The sequence below is a fragment of the Oscarella lobularis genome, chromosome 6, assembly GCF_947507565.1.
Source record: "Oscarella lobularis chromosome 6, ooOscLobu1.1, whole genome shotgun sequence".
NCBI classification, from domain to species: domain Eukaryota; kingdom Metazoa; phylum Porifera; class Homoscleromorpha; order Homosclerophorida; family Oscarellidae; genus Oscarella; species Oscarella lobularis.
In genome coordinates, this window is record NC_089180.1 from 2,051,691 (window position 1) to 2,065,518 (window position 13,828).

General features: G+C 47.8%; 6 protein-coding genes and 1 long non-coding RNA gene across 7 annotated transcripts; 4 read left to right on the plus strand and 3 right to left on the minus strand.

Annotated features, from left to right (window-relative positions):
• The first annotated feature begins 124 nt into the window (after positions 1–124).
• Positions 125–1,977, plus strand: LOC136188513 (protein boule-like). Its single transcript, XM_065976249.1, has 9 exons — positions 125–364; positions 411–524; positions 584–664; positions 790–881; positions 954–1,008; positions 1,096–1,152; positions 1,216–1,527; positions 1,589–1,648; positions 1,710–1,977. Exons 1-9 carry the CDS (start codon positions 125–127, stop codon positions 1,878–1,880), a joined length of 1,182 nt encoding a protein of 393 aa, XP_065832321.1. The 3' UTR covers positions 1,881–1,977.
• Positions 1,978–2,443: 466 nt separating this feature from the next.
• On the minus strand, positions 2,444–4,632 carry LOC136188560 (E3 SUMO-protein ligase PIAS3-like). Its single transcript, XM_065976295.1, has 11 exons — positions 4,590–4,632; positions 4,396–4,532; positions 3,613–3,830; positions 3,457–3,550; positions 3,347–3,406; positions 3,182–3,290; positions 3,024–3,128; positions 2,863–2,971; positions 2,743–2,815; positions 2,644–2,675; positions 2,444–2,588 (listed from the first exon to the last, which is right to left on the minus strand). The coding sequence occupies exons 1-9, from the start codon at positions 4,617–4,619 to the stop codon at positions 2,772–2,774; spliced, it is 906 nt and encodes a 301-aa protein (XP_065832367.1). The 5' UTR covers positions 4,620–4,632; the 3' UTR covers positions 2,444–2,588; positions 2,644–2,675; positions 2,743–2,771.
• Positions 4,633–4,666: 34 nt separating this feature from the next.
• LOC136188514 (uncharacterized) lies at positions 4,667–5,766 on the plus strand. Its single transcript, XM_065976250.1, has 2 exons — positions 4,667–4,752; positions 4,803–5,766. The coding sequence occupies exons 1-2, from the start codon at positions 4,667–4,669 to the stop codon at positions 5,326–5,328; spliced, it is 612 nt and encodes a 203-aa protein (XP_065832322.1). The 3' UTR covers positions 5,329–5,766.
• Positions 5,767–6,190: 424 nt separating this feature from the next.
• Positions 6,191–8,332, plus strand: LOC136187951 (cyclin-dependent kinase 11B-like). The gene is made up of 3 exons (XM_065975655.1): positions 6,191–7,382; positions 7,433–7,666; positions 7,713–8,332. The coding sequence occupies exons 1-3, from the start codon at positions 6,354–6,356 to the stop codon at positions 8,208–8,210; spliced, it is 1,761 nt and encodes a 586-aa protein (XP_065831727.1). The 5' UTR covers positions 6,191–6,353; the 3' UTR covers positions 8,211–8,332.
• A 1,184-nt stretch (positions 8,333–9,516) lies between these two features.
• LOC136188158 (uncharacterized) lies at positions 9,517–9,972 on the minus strand. The gene is made up of 3 exons (XR_010670157.1): positions 9,958–9,972; positions 9,712–9,874; positions 9,517–9,660 (listed from the first exon to the last, which is right to left on the minus strand). It is a non-coding gene; the product is annotated as an uncharacterized lncRNA (long non-coding RNA).
• Positions 9,973–10,913: 941 nt separating this feature from the next.
• LOC136188515 (vacuolar protein sorting-associated protein 16 homolog) lies at positions 10,914–11,808 on the minus strand. Its single transcript, XM_065976251.1, has 5 exons — positions 11,709–11,808; positions 11,568–11,659; positions 11,408–11,511; positions 11,227–11,355; positions 10,914–11,174 (listed from the first exon to the last, which is right to left on the minus strand). The coding sequence occupies exons 1-5, from the start codon at positions 11,762–11,764 to the stop codon at positions 10,914–10,916; spliced, it is 642 nt and encodes a 213-aa protein (XP_065832323.1). The 5' UTR covers positions 11,765–11,808.
• Positions 11,809–12,485: 677 nt separating this feature from the next.
• Positions 12,486–13,574, plus strand: LOC136188516 (octapeptide-repeat protein T2-like). The gene is made up of 8 exons (XM_065976252.1): positions 12,486–12,495; positions 12,597–12,686; positions 12,745–12,822; positions 12,900–12,965; positions 13,043–13,120; positions 13,198–13,294; positions 13,353–13,418; positions 13,496–13,574. Exons 1-8 carry the CDS (start codon positions 12,486–12,488, stop codon positions 13,572–13,574), a joined length of 564 nt encoding a protein of 187 aa, XP_065832324.1.
• The last annotated feature ends 254 nt before the right edge of the window (positions 13,575–13,828 follow it).

The following is a 13,828-nucleotide window of genomic DNA, read 5'->3' on the forward strand; positions in this document are numbered from 1 at the left end:
GGTCATGCAGCACGAAAAAGGAACGCCGCACGCCTCCGGCGAGGGACTCGAACAGTTGAAATATTCGTTCAAATCCCAGTCGTTCTGATCGCCGCAGCATTCGAAATATTCCTGAATCGAATCAATGACGTCGTTCGATGGCGTTATTAACGTATTTCTCGACCGCCGACGTGAACTGTTCGATGCGAAAAACGAAGGCGAGCACGGCGGTGATGATTTCGAGAAGAAAAATGACGCCAATGGACCAGACGAATATTTGGAGGAGAATCTTGTTCTCGCGCAGGGCCCCCAAGCAGCCGCAGAAGCCGATGATGAAGATGAGAGCGCCGACGATCAGGAGAAGATCGCTGGATCGGTCGAGAACGTTTTGTTGATGTTTTCCCAACCCTTGTCGAACTGTTTCCCTTGAGGATGGGCGCCTAAGTCCCGGACAAAACTGCAACGTGTCGCATCAGTCTGGGCGTCAGTCCATCCTGACGCGCTTCCACGGCCCATCTCCCCGAGTCGAAAAGGTGAATATAATGGTAAGCCCTTCGTCGCGGGATTTTTGGGACTGGACTACGGCGATTTCTTTGTTGCGCAGACGACCGCGAGCGAAGGAATCGACGAAAGCGGATGCGAGACGATCCCGAATCGAATATTCGTCGGCGGCATTGCCTTCAGAGTGAGTGCACGGGAAGATACTGTAGTAGACACTCTAGTAGACGAGGGGAGATGGAGCGCAGAGTGTCGCGCGCCGTACGTGTTCACCTAGTATCTAACGTCTGACACTGTTTTTGACGTTCGTAGACAACAGAGCTCGAACTGAAGATGTACTTCCAGACGTTTGGCGCTGTGCGCGACTCGACGATCATCACCGATCAAAAAGGACTATCGAAAGGGTAAGAAAGCCGACGAAAAAAAGCAAAAACGAGCCAAACGATGGAAACATGGACTTTTTGGGGGGAGCCTAGGTACGGTTTCATTACGTTCGAGTGCCAAGAGGACGCCAGTCGCGTGCAAGAGCAGGTAGAACGTGCGCGTGTTTCGTTACTTTTAGACCCGTCTTTCTCTCGTGAGAAGAAAGGCGGGGCCTCTAACTCTCCTATTATACAGGGTACAGTGTACTTGAAGGGGAAGAAACTGAACATCGGACCAGCGATTCGTAAACAGGTGAGAAATCTAGACGATTCGACGCGTTGCATTGGCGAATTTCGACTGACGTACCGATTTCAGTCGACGACGTCGAGAACACGGAAACGAAGCGTCGACCGATCGTCGGACGACGACAGTTTCGAGTCGCCGCAGCCGAGCGCCGCCTCGTCGCCGCCGAGCGCTCCAGTCGCTCCAGTCGACCTGTCTCAATTCAGTCACGAGACCGTGACGCCGATGTGTACCTTGTGTTGTACATGTCCCGCGGGGCTCGCTTACGCTGCCCCGCCGGCTCCCACGCATTCGCATTGCAGTCACCCGCCGGGATTCGTCCCTGTCGCCTCAACGCCGACGAATGCTTGGTATTATCCGGCACCGACTCAACAGTTTTGCCAGGTACTGTACGATTTCGATCGGTATCATAAAGGTCGATAACAGCTCCTCTTGCCTTTCGCAGGCTCCGTTAATGCAGCAATCGTTAATGCAGCAATCGCAGTGTCGACCTTACGTCGGGCAGGTGCTATCTATTCTAGTTAATTATAGGGCGTGCTACAAAACGCGCGTCTCGATCTTCCCAGACGAACAACGCCAGTTCGACGTATTATTATAACGGCGGCGCGCTCCTTTCTCCCGATCAACGTCTCGTTTTTCCGACGCCTATCCGCTCGATGTATGAGGATGCCCCGCCTCCCTCCTCAATGACGGCTGGACCGCGTGGCCGAACTCCACCTCCCCAGTCTACGAAATAGAAGGAGGAGCGGGGTCTCTGCATGTCTCGCTGACTGTCTGTGCAACTGTGCATGTCGTCTGTCTCTTTTAGCTTTTATTAAAGTCTCTTTTCACTCACGACCGCTACACCAGCGCGGAAATATTTTCTTATGCGGTGCCAGCACCCGTGGGCGGCACCGTGCTTCTACTAATTCTATTAGTCTTCTTCGTCGCTGTCCAGGGTCAAATCAATAACACGCGCTTTGGAGACGGGTGGTGTAGAAGGAACGCTGTCTCTCTTCCCAATATTACCTTGATTTCAGAAGGAAGTTTTTTATGTAGATCTGCTTACTTTCCGCGTGGGGTAGTAGTGACGCAAGAGACCCCAATTCGCGTGTTTTACCTGTCCGCTTCTCCTCGAAAACACTCCATGAACCATCTTGACTAAACTCGATATCCAGCCCGCTTGGATTTGACGCCAGAATGTCAAGAAAGTATCTTAATTAAGTCAAGGAATCGCTAACAGAATAAATAAATCATGATCAATATACCCGTCAACAGTCAAGTCATCAAAAGGCAGAAAATTCTTACAGAGAGGGCAACGCCAAGACGACTTTAAAAGTCAGGAAGATCCGTAGGTATTACGTAAAGCTTACTTTTCGTTCATCTGCACCTTTTCGTTCATCTGCACGTAGAGCTGCACGTAGAGCTCCCCGTCAAAGCACTGCAAATGCTTACAATCAGATCCCCTAGATAAAAAAACATGCAGTCTGTGATGAAAAACTCTCTTTCTTTATCACTGACCTGCACGGCCATTTCATTTTCATTTTTCCCAACTACGGTTATCAGAAAAACCCCCCTCCCCCCGTCAGTCTAACAATAAATTAATCAAGATGCACGTACCGGGCATAGTAGGGACACCCTCAGACTCATCAGAGCCACTTCGCTCTCAAAGGATTCTTCATTTTATCCTTGACTACACCGCCATAAGTTCACTTTTTCTCCGTCTTCTTTTTCACTTACTCATTGCTCTTGTGTAATCCGAATTTCGAACTTTTGAACGCAACTTCGTTGTCAAGTCAGAGCCGGCGACCGCTTTGACAAGGCTGACTTGAAAGGCATACTGTTTTGGCTATAGAAAAAGACTCAACTAAAGGCGACCTTTTGAAGATGCGTCGTCTCACTTCATGGTCATTTTTCCAATAAATAATCAAAACGTTCTTCCTTCCTTCTGTCAGTTCACAATTGGACGTTAAGTCAAACGGATAGTACGGATTGGCTGAAGAATCCTGGAGTAGGAAACGATAGAATTAATTTAAAAGCACACGCGGCTTCTTCTCACTTTATAGGACAAGTTGAATGGAACGGGAAGTTCGGTGTCATTCATTAGAATTGATTTGACTCTTGGGATTCTATCGCTTTGCTCGCAGCTTGATTCATATAGGCAAAACCTTCAAAAAATCAAATTCAAGAAACTTTAATTAAGGTACGTCACTATTCTATTGACCTTAATATTAATTTTGTTTTATATGTCATCACGGCGGACCCTGAGATAACGTCCACACCTCTGAAAATGTCAAATATGTATTCCACCCCAGCCACTCTCTCTCCACTCACTTTCCAGCCACTATTTGTTCAATCTGATTTCTCGTCAAAGAAAATTCACATCGCATCGAGTATCGCGACGTTCCATCACGCAGATACGAGCCCTCTGAGAAAAATAGTCACGTGGGTGATTTTATCAGGTCCTCGTCATCTCTAGTTTCGTCGTACGTAAAAGTGACGGGTGAATAATGACGTCACACTGGTGAAGGAAGGACAGCGAACGAAATCGGACGTCGATCGGATCGTAAGACGTCTCGCTCCCTTTCGCCTTTTTGGTCGGTGACGATGACAACGGCGGCGCGTGGTCGCCTCGAAAACGACGGGACGCGCTGCAATTTCCCACGCGGGCTTCGACTTTGATCTTGATCGCTTCGACGAGAGTGGAGCTGTGGGGGCGTACAAAATAGATTGATGACAAAATAGATAAATTGATATATACGAGTAAAATATGGGCATAGTCACGTCCAGTCACGTCACTTTGGATTAGTCAACTTTGCACTCTGCCAAAGTGCGATATTGATCTATTTTGTCAGGGATCTATCTGTAGAAGCCGACAAAATAGATCAAAGACAAAATAGATCAATGAAAATCATATAAAACTTTCTCTGCTCTGTTAATTGATTCTTACGTAGTCATACTTAGCTACCTCTACTTGTTCACAGGCATTAGTTGACAGACGGAGGCACGCAGTAGCCACTTTATCTTAGTGTGACTGTCTGCCTCTGTTTGTCGATATCTATGTGCACGTTCAGTGGTATCAGTTAATTGGCATGATCAGACTGATTTTGATTGATCTATTTGTCTTGATCTATTTTGTCAGCTTGTACAGGACAACATAATAGATCGCGGAATATATTGATCACACTTTGGAAGGGTGCGAAGTTGAGCCATCCAAAGTGACTACGCCCATCTTGTATATATTGTGGTCTACTATTTTGTCTTATTTCGTACGTCAGACAGGAGGAGTAGGTATGTTGGAAGTAGTTGAAAAGACGATCGATGAGCTCTCGCTTTCGGCCGCTGCGCTTCTGAGACGCCTGTTCGAGAAGTTCTTTGAGTTCGTAGACGAGAAGAGTGTCGAGCATCGCCTGAAAACGGAAAAACGCGCTCTTTCTCGCTCCGTTTGCGTTCGATCGAGCGCTAACTCTCATGGTTGTTGATTCAGAAGCATTCATTGTTTCTGTCAACAATACGGGACACTTTGTCACGTGTCTTCCCAGACATGGCCGATGCAGCGAATTTTCCCTCCACCAGCTCTCGACGCCGCAGCGAGCCGTTTATCGTAAAGGGAGTCAAGCCGACGTTTTGGTGAGTACGAAAAAGAGACGCGCGATCCAAATAATCGACGTCTCGCCTAGGAAAAAGTCGAGAAATCGAACGAACTCCGAACTGACGAAGACGACGAGCAATCTGAGCCAGCACATATTCGTCGAAGCGCGTCGTAAAGCCGAATCGGACGCCGACGATCCGGCCGAAGAAGCCGAAATGCCAATCGCTACGGACGACTCCTTCCCTAGCGACGACGAACCGGAAACACCACCGGAAGTAGACAGAAACCATTCGATAGCAACTCGAGCCGAATGGTTCACGAAGCCGCTCCATCGACTTCCGCCGCCGCCGCCGGCGGACGACGAACTGCGCGCGCCAACGTCGACTCCCGATCTCAGTTACGCGTTGGGAAGCGAAGCGCACGCGCCCTCGTCGCGATTCGACGTCGCGCCGCCGGCGACGGTGCGCTCGCTCGCGCGTCCCGATCGTCGCGTGCTGTGGGAGTCGGTCGACGGCGCCGTGTCGAATCACGCGAAGCGAACGCGACAGACGTTGGCGAGTAAGGAGATACGAATCGTGGGTGGGGGATCGCGCGATTTGACGGACGTCGACTGAGGTTCCGTCGACGGCGGCGGCGGTCCGCGCCTTCGATCGTCGTTCTCGAACTGCGCTGTCTTTCGAGCCGGCAAAGAGATTGGAGTCCGGTTGTCATGGCAACGGCGGCGTAGCAAGTCGCTGCCATATATTTCCGCGTAGTCCTTACGGCGTCGATTTGGCGCGGTTGCGACTGGAAGGGCTCACGGGCAACTGCTGGTGAAGTGGCTGGAAGGAGCTCGAATGAGAACAGTTTCACTTGGAGTTAGAGTTGCTGTCTACTGAAGAACTGAATATGGAATGTGAACGGGATGGGGTTGTGAAGGCACGTTATTTGCTAACAGAGCGTATGTATCGAAAACAATCAGAAGATCACGAAGAACTGTCCAGGAAACTTGCTCCACGTTTAGCCGATCCGTGATCTCGTACGACAGCTACGTCCCTTAGTCGAGCGTCCATCGAAGCTATAAATAAATAAATAAATAAAATATGAAATTATCAACTTCAATTAATTCTCTAACCCGAGGAATCAGGAGGCTGGAAAACACTTTGGTGGATCGATGCGGAATTAGAAGGCTTATCCAGATGCTTCTTCATTTCTTCAGCGTTGACGAGGCTTTCGTCGTATGTTTTTATCAAAAGATCGTTTGTACGTTCCCCCATGTAATTACTATGGTATAGAGACATTCGTCGATAAATCGCTTTCATCTTTTGGAGCACCTACAGGTGTCACGTTCTCTCCTAGTGAGTACGCTGGAGTGTACGCTGGCGTTGTTTGCGGGTAACTGATGCAGTCGCTTGCCGTGTCCTTAGCGCGCGCGCGAGCGCACGAAATCTTCCCTCTTGGTCCCATTTGGTCGTGAACCTATAACAAAGGGTCGCTTTGGTTGTTGTTCAAGCTGATCGGCGGCGACGAAAACGGTCTACGTCCTCAGCTCGCGCGTACGCACGGGCCGCTCGATTCGCGGCCGCCTCTCCCTGCCACCAAGGATCTGCACCCGCGCCGAACGACGAAGAGAAAGCACAAGGAAGCGAATGCGTCAAGAATGAGGAAAAACAAGCGCGAAAGGGGGCTGGAATGCGCTCCAGCCTCTTTTGCTAATTCCGATTCATCTTCCATGCAGCCCCCTTTCGCTTTGAAACCCGCGGCTTCAGCGGCCTCAGCGGCAGACGACGATTTGGTGATTTTTTCCGAGGAGGATAATCGCGGGTTTCATAAACCTGTTCTTTATCCACTTTCGTCACTCTTGACATCATCTGAGTTCGAGTTCCGTCGTAACCCTAAAATAAAGGAAGGGCGAGAAGCAATTTCAACGTTGAGTCGTCGTGTTGACAGTAATTTTTCTTCCCAGTCAGCTAGTGAAGTGCTTCAATCTACTCCTAGCGAGTCCTACCGTAAAGTAAAAGAAGAGCAATTGCTAGAAGTAGCTTCGAGTTCAACATTGACTCGTCGTGTTGACGGTGGTTTTCATTCTTCCCAGTCAACTAGGGAAAGTAGTGAAGTATCAAAAGATCCATCAGTAGCACTAAACGACGAGAAATGCAAGCGAGCAAAAGCACAGCGCCTAAACTATACGGCAGGAGCTCCAATGGCTGAAGAAACACTTTCGTCTGCTATGGAGTTAGAGTTGCTGTCTACTGAAGAACTGAATATGGAATGTGAACGGGATGGGGTTGTGAAGGCGCGTTATTTGCTAACAGAGCGTATGTATCGAAAACAATCAGAAGATCACGAAGAAGAACTGTCCAGGAAATGGGATACACTGGAACTTGAGCACAACGACTTGAAGGAAAAGTACAAAAAGCTGCTGCAGGAAACACAGTTAAAAGAAACTTGGCAAATTGACGTGGCCTCGCAATTGTCGCAGATAGATGCCAAACAAGAACTTGAACTTGTAACAACACTATTCTCTTGTCAAGCAAGAGACTTCTCTGTGATCAGATTATTCGCCAGTGGATGTGAAGGGGCTGTTTTCTTAGCGAAATGCACAAACCGTCGTCTTCACCGTTTTAAACACAAGGTCTTTGCTCTCAAGGTGCTCTTTAACATTTTCAGTTATTCGACTTACACTAAGGTTAGTTGGCTGGTCGATTTTTACGGCTTATCATCATCTCTCTTGTTTAGGTTCGTAGCTATTACAAAAGTGAGTATGATGTTCTGTCGTCACTTCCACGTCACAACAACATTGTCCGTTTGTACGCTTTTTTCTATGACAGAATCGACCCGAGCCAATTTCCCGGCCTTCCTCCTGAAGTGGCAGAGGAAGCTCGTGCACTTTCTCTTTTCCTTGTGTTAGAAGACCACCCCAGCTCATTGGACGCTGTTGCAGAGAGCGCCAGACAAGAAAACAAGCTAACAGTGCGTAGCAATACTTAGCCAACGAGAAACCGATTATTTTTCTTAGGTAAGAAAAGTTCTGCAATGGACTTTTCAGATTCTGAGGGGAGTTAATCATCTCTCTGAAAACTTCGTTGTTCATCGCGACCTCAAACTCAACAACATATTGGTATCTGATGATGGAACTTTAAAGATCTGCGACTTCGGCACTGCAATTGAATTGGATGATCAAATGAAGCTTTTGCACCGTGTGGGCGGAAGTCTGGGAGGAAATCCCGCTCACATGGCTCCGGAAATTTTGAATGCATCACCAAATTCTTTGGTTGATTGCAGCCGGCAAGATGTATGGGCGGTGGGAGTTTTGATTCACGAGATTTGCGGCCAGCGCCCATTTGCCAAATTGGACCAAAGAGGCTACAAAACGGCCGACATTCCAAAGCTACCAAGACTAGATCGAGACTTTCCTCGGGAGTTCTGCGCACTTGTCAACTCTCTTTTGGACTTCAAGCTAGTGCTAAGACCTAGTGCTGACGTGGCTGTTTCAAAGATAGAAACGTTGCTGTAAACAGTGTAAAAACTATTAGTCTAGTCTAGTGCCCCGCCTTCGTACTCTGCTTGCTTCTTTTCTGTCCCTTCTTCTCTCGTTTCTTTTTAATTAGCATATGCCTACAAAATATCCTAATTCGATTTGCTACTATAATTTGGTGCAAAGCGAACCAAGCGCCTAAGGAATCAAATAGGATCATTAGGAACCTCTCTTGGGCGCAGGCTAAGTCGTCTTTGACTACACTGTACCATGAATATTCGCTGCACGTGATCGGAAACGGTTAAATAGATTTTTATTGCTTACGACCTGAAAAAAGTCCTATCTAACAACTGCATTCATAATACACGCGATTGCGTTCACCACAGTACGAAGTGACGCGCAGTGAAAAAAAAAAAACACGACGACGCGCCCCCAACTGACACCCTATCGGATGTCCAAAGGAAGTTCTTCGTCGAAGCTTTTCGCGAGACGATATCTAGAGAAAAAGAGCGAGTACCCATTCAAAAAAACTACGTACTTACCAAAATAGACGAAAATGACGCGCGTCTGTGTTTGCGTGACCCAGGTCGCACCACGTGGAGGTCCAGACGCTTCGCAACCCACCAACAGCATGAATTGGATCAGAACCCACCTCGGGTGAGCCTCCGAGGTTCGTTGCCACCCCGGGAGACGACTATCGCCACCGCCGAAGAGGCCCGCTCATCGTGTGCTCGACGTGGAGGAGAGCCGGCGAACGCCGACGCTGTCCCGTGTAATACCAAGGAAACAATCCTTGATAAGACGGAGCGTGTTTTCCCGATGCGAAAGCCCCTAGAGGTCTTAGGGATGTGCCTCTAATCACTTTCGCACCGTTGCTCCAGGACAGTGCGTCGGAATATCGCTCGCCCCTCTGGCTCCCTGTCTTCCAACGACTCACCAAGCGTACGAGCGAGTTCTCAAGCGACGGGGTTACGTAAAGAGGGAGAGCGCCGTGCACGACTTTATGTACTCCCGCGCGAACGATGACGCCAGCTTTTCTCTGATTGGACGTCGGGTGTGCGTAACTAACCGCAGGGATGTCACGAGAGACAGCGTTGCTTTTTGCACCTCTACGTGCAACCAAATAAGGAAATGTTTGGAGCGATCACGCGCGTGCAGCGTTTCTCCCAAAGAAAGGGGGGAACAAGAGACGGCACGTGCACGTACGCATGGCGGACGTGTGACGTCAACGTTTTGTAGGCGACAAGAAAAGCTCTAACTCATTCAATGGAGTTCGCCTTTCAAAAGAAATGCGGCGAACTCGATGGAACCGTAGTGAATTAGAGGTATTTATTACTTGCCTTTGATTCGCCGCTTTCCCAGTGTCGCTTCAACGTCGCCACGTCTCTCGCCAGACTCACAGACTCCGCAGAGCGGCTCAAAAATCGTCGCAGCTCTCATGCAACGCCTTATACTCGGATCGCTTCATTTCCATTTCCTCCGCGATAACCTTTGCGAAATTTCGCGTAGAAAAAGAAGCGAATGGTTCTACGCGCTTTACCGAATGCGCTTCGATTTGAGACTTGAGTCGCGCGACGTCCGATTCTTCGACTTTTTCCATGAGAGCCTGGTCGACTTTGAGAATCCAGAAGTGCATGTCTTGCATCTGCGTGCACAGATCTCGCAGCTGTTGCATAGCCAATTCCTTTCTGATGAGCCGAAACCTTGAGGAAAAAAAATTTAAGACGCCTTTTAATTCAAGAAAAAAGATTAAATAATTATCATTATTAATTTTTCTTGTCCTGACTCGGAGTAAATGACGTTGATAGGACGGCTCGAGTTCGGAGCCGGCGGCGGCGATGCATTGTTCAATGGCTTTCTCCAGGGTCCGATTGTCGCGTAGGATTCGATGTATTCGTCCGCCTTGGCGCTTTTACGCTAAAAAACAAAAAAAATGATGAGAGCGTCAAATTTTCCTCTATCTTACTTCGAATTCTTTGAAAAGTACGGCACCCGGCTCCGATGAACCAATGAGAAAAACGTTCTCAACCGCCTCTGTAATACAAATATCAAGAAGTTAGGGCTTTGTACGAAATCGCGACGATTTTTCTAAGATTTGTTAGAAAACGAGGTCCACTTTCGACAGGCGAGTGTCTTCAACTCGAGCGACGCTTACGGATCAGGCGCAAGGAACGCCAGCGCATAAAGAGTGCTGGAGGGAACGCCTACTTTCGGGGGGCAAGTGTCTTCTTCGTTTGCGCGCGAGTCGCGCTCACGGATCAGGCGCATGGAACGCCATACGCGCATAAAACGTGTTGGCGGGAACGCCTACTTTTGGGGTGCAAGTGTCTTCTTTGTTTGCGCGCGAGTGACGCTTACGGATCAGGCGCATGGAACGCCACACGCGCATAAACAGTGCTGGCGGGAACGCCCACTTTCGGGGGGCAAGTGTCTCTAACTTGTTGCGCGCGAGCCGCGCTTACGGATCAGGCGCATGCAACACCACTTGCGCATAATAATGGCGTGGTCAACGGCAGCGTCCGACTGCTGAAGTTTTTTCATCCTGCCATTACCACGCTATTATTATGCACTAGACGCGTTCCGTCTGCCTGAACTGCAAGCGTCGCTTGCGCGCAACGACGTACAGACACTTGTTGGTCAAAAAACGGGCAAATCTTAACCCCGTATATACATATAAAGCACGCTCCTCTAACAAACAGCCAATTGAACGTTGATAAATAAATAAATAAATAATTAAAATAATTATATATTTACTCGATGTTTTGTTTGTCCTCCGTCGACAAAAAGGAGATCGTTGCCAAGGGCAACCAGAATTTTAATGCCTTGTTCATCAGAAATAATGGTCCTGCTGCTCGGCGGAAAATCAATTCCTGGAACATCAGCCATACGTTTGAGCCGATCCTGAAAAATGAAGAATCGATACGCCGTCGTTAGGACGGCGACCGCCGTTTCTCCGCGAGTGCAAAAAATCTTCGCATCCAAAATCTTCGACGCTTTGACTTCCTATATAGAGTTCTTTATAAAAAGTCAATAAGATTAATAATAGCATTTCTACTTCGCCGAGTGACTGGGATTTAATGAATTGGCCGTGGATGTTGTAATAGAGAACGGTGCCTCTTTCCACGACGATTATGAGCTCTTCCGTGTGCGACCAGCCCAATTGGACGACACTTCCGCCGTCCCACTAGTAAAACTTATTGATTTATTGATTTTTCGTTTTTTTTGACTTCACTTGCTTTTATTGTCAATATGATGCGACCGCTCGCCGTGAAAATGTAGATGAGCGGCTTTAGGGTGCCGCTTTTGACTCGGACGATTTTCTTATCGTCACGAACGAGTGCTGGGATGTTCTTTCGTTTTTTGGGGGCCCCCCGATGGGGATTTCGTTTCGTTTACCTATTGGGCCGTCGAATGGTGCACCGGCGACGATGAATCGTGCTAGATCGATGTCGTTTTCGCCCCATTCCATGGTGAAAAGGACGCGTCGCCTGATTTGGGATCGAAAGCGCCTTGTTTCTTATGATCGCGCGTTCTAACCTGTAGTAGACGTCTCCTAGGAGGTCCCATTCCGCAGTAGGATTGAGATCTGCCATTTCGGAACCAGAAAACGAGAAGAAAGGGTTCGCACGTGCCGAACGGAAATCCCGGATCCACAATGTTTTCGCTCTTCTGCAGACGAGCGCAGTAGCTCTCGATCCAATCCAAGGAACCTACCACGCACGCGTGATGGGCACTCATCGACGCGCCTACGACTTCCGTGCAGTCTGCATGCACGCGCCAGAAATGTCGTACTACACTTTGATCCTCACAAAAGAATGTTGCAAGTGGAGGGATCCTTTCCTACGCCAAAACACCATTAGATAAAAATGTTCAGCTCGTTTACAGAAAGCGCTACGTAGGCAATTCTTCGCGCTTCAGTTTTGGGGCCACGTACGCGATCGAGGGGTTGTATTACTCTTCTCCTTTGTTCCTTACGCGGTTTCTTTCGCAGCAAGATTCAGAGCGCGTTTGGGGGACTGTTCATGTGGCGCAGCGGAGATTGGGGGCCCGAAACGGGATCGCGGCGTTATTCTCGCGTTTCTAGTACTTTCGAGTGTCATGTACTATGCAGTTGGGCTCAGAAAATGATCCTGAGTATAGTTTCATTCTTGTTTAGTCTCAGATTCATCGTTTTTCTGTTAGGCACGTTTTTAGGAGGATAAATGTACAATTATTTATTTTTTTAAATTTTTATTGTTTTAGTGTTATGTCATCTGTGGGCCTTATTCAGGGGATTTCTTTATCAGATAAGTGCCTCGGAGTTTTATTGGTTTAATGGGCTTTGGTTTTTTGCGTGTCTTATATAGGAAGGAGGTCGAGCGGAAATTGGCATAAGGTATCGGCTTATTTTTTTTTTGGATTAATTTTAACTCTCCTTTTATCTAGGGGAGCTTTCTTGGGAGGAAGGGAAGGGGACAAGGACATGCACAGGGAAGGAAAGGGATCGGCGTGGACAAGGGAAGGGGAGGATTTTAGGTATGCGATGGAGGTTGTGTTTTTATTTTTGGGATTATTTCTAATTATTTTTCTCTAGGGGCATTCAAATGGAAGGATGAGGAGCGGGACAAGACGCGTGGAATGGAAGACGCGAGGATCAATCAAGAAGAGAAAGGTACAAGGGAGGATTTTAGGTATGCGATGGAGGTTGGGTTTTTATTTTTGGGATTATTTCTAATTATTTTTCTCTAGGGGCATTCAAATGGAAAGATGTGGAGCGGGACAGGGCGCGTCGAGTGGAAGACGCGAGGATCAAAGGTACAAGGGAGGATTTTAGGTATGCGATGGAGGTTGTGTTTTTATTTTTGGAATTATTTCTAATTATTCTTCTCTAGGGGCATTCGAATGGAATGATGTGGAGCGGGACAAGGCGCGTCGAGTGGAGGACGCGAGGATCAATCAAGAAGAGAAAGGTACAAGGGAGGATTTTAGGTATGCGATGGAGGTTGTGTTTTTATTTTTGGGATTATTTCTAATTATTTTTCTCTAGGGGCATTCAAATGGAAGGATGTGGAGCGGGACAAGACGCGTGGAATGGAAGACGCGAGGATCAATCAAGAAGAGAAAGGTACAAGGGAGGATTTTAGGTATGCGATGGAAGTTGTGTTTTTATTTTTGGGATTATTTCTAATTATTTTTCTCTAGGGGCATTCAAATGGAAGGATGTGGAGCGGGACAGGGCGCGTGGAGTGGAAGACGCGAGGATCAAAAGTACAAGGGAGGATTTTAGGTATGCGATGGAGGTTGCGTTTTTATTTTTGGGATTATTTCTAATTATTTTTCTCTAGGGGCATTCAAATGGAGGGAAGAGGAGCAGGACGCGCGAGGGCAGGAGAGGATAAGGGCACGGTTATCGACTGCATATAAAGGTGAATATTTGGGTACCGATAGTATGTGTTTTTTTACTTAGTTTGTTTGTTGTTTTATAGAGCCGTTTTTCTGTCAATGAAAGGTGCAATGGGGACTGTGCTTCAAGGGATCAGATAAGTGTTTAATATATAACCTACGCGTTCTGTGGCTTTGGTCATTTTGTCTGTGGTAGGGGATGAACCGGTAAGATTGGGAAGGTATATAGATAATCTTGTTTTTTGGAGTTCTCCTGTTTAAATGCGCATGCGTAT

Excerpts from the sequence above, each read along its gene's own strand:
- LOC136188515 (XM_065976251.1), bottom strand. The coding sequence starts at position 11,764 with ATGGCAGATCTCAATCCTACTGCGGAATGGGACCTCCTAGGAGACGTC. Across the intron at positions 11,660-11,708 it reads CTAGGAGACGTCTACTACAG|GCGACGCGTCCTTTTCACCA; the intron begins GTTAGAACGCGC and ends ATCCCAAATCAG. Across the intron at positions 11,356-11,407 it reads GCATCATATTGACAATAAAA|TGGGACGGCGGAAGTGTCGT; the intron begins GCAAGTGAAGTC and ends AAGTTTTACTAG.
- LOC136187951 (XM_065975655.1), top strand. The coding sequence starts at position 6,354 with ATGAGGAAAAACAAGCGCGAAAGGGGGCTGGAATGCGCTCCAGCCTCT. Across the intron at positions 7,383-7,432 it reads GTTATTCGACTTACACTAAG|GTTCGTAGCTATTACAAAAG; the intron begins GTTAGTTGGCTG and ends TCTCTTGTTTAG. Across the intron at positions 7,667-7,712 it reads GACAAGAAAACAAGCTAACA|GTAAGAAAAGTTCTGCAATG; the intron begins GTGCGTAGCAAT and ends TATTTTTCTTAG.
- LOC136188513 (XM_065976249.1), top strand. The coding sequence starts at position 125 with ATGACGTCGTTCGATGGCGTTATTAACGTATTTCTCGACCGCCGACGT. Across the intron at positions 1,009-1,095 it reads CCAGTCGCGTGCAAGAGCAG|GGTACAGTGTACTTGAAGGG; the intron begins GTAGAACGTGCG and ends CCTATTATACAG. Across the intron at positions 1,528-1,588 it reads CGACTCAACAGTTTTGCCAG|GCTCCGTTAATGCAGCAATC; the intron begins GTACTGTACGAT and ends TGCCTTTCGCAG.
- LOC136188516 (XM_065976252.1), top strand. Across the intron at positions 12,687-12,744 it reads AGGGAAGGGGAGGATTTTAG|GGGCATTCAAATGGAAGGAT; the intron begins GTATGCGATGGA and ends ATTTTTCTCTAG. Across the intron at positions 12,823-12,899 it reads GATCAATCAAGAAGAGAAAG|GGGCATTCAAATGGAAAGAT; the intron begins GTACAAGGGAGG and ends ATTTTTCTCTAG.
- LOC136188560 (XM_065976295.1), bottom strand. The coding sequence starts at position 4,619 with ATGAATGCTTCTGAATCAACAACCATGAGA. Across the intron at positions 4,533-4,589 it reads CTGAATCAACAACCATGAGA|GCGATGCTCGACACTCTTCT; the intron begins GTTAGCGCTCGA and ends TTCCGTTTTCAG. Across the intron at positions 3,407-3,456 it reads GAACAAATAGTGGCTGGAAA|AGGTGTGGACGTTATCTCAG; the intron begins GTGAGTGGAGAG and ends TGACATTTTCAG.
- LOC136188514 (XM_065976250.1), top strand. The coding sequence starts at position 4,667 with ATGGCCGATGCAGCGAATTTTCCCTCCACCAGCTCTCGACGCCGCAGC. Across the intron at positions 4,753-4,802 it reads GGAGTCAAGCCGACGTTTTG|GAAAAAGTCGAGAAATCGAA; the intron begins GTGAGTACGAAA and ends CGTCTCGCCTAG.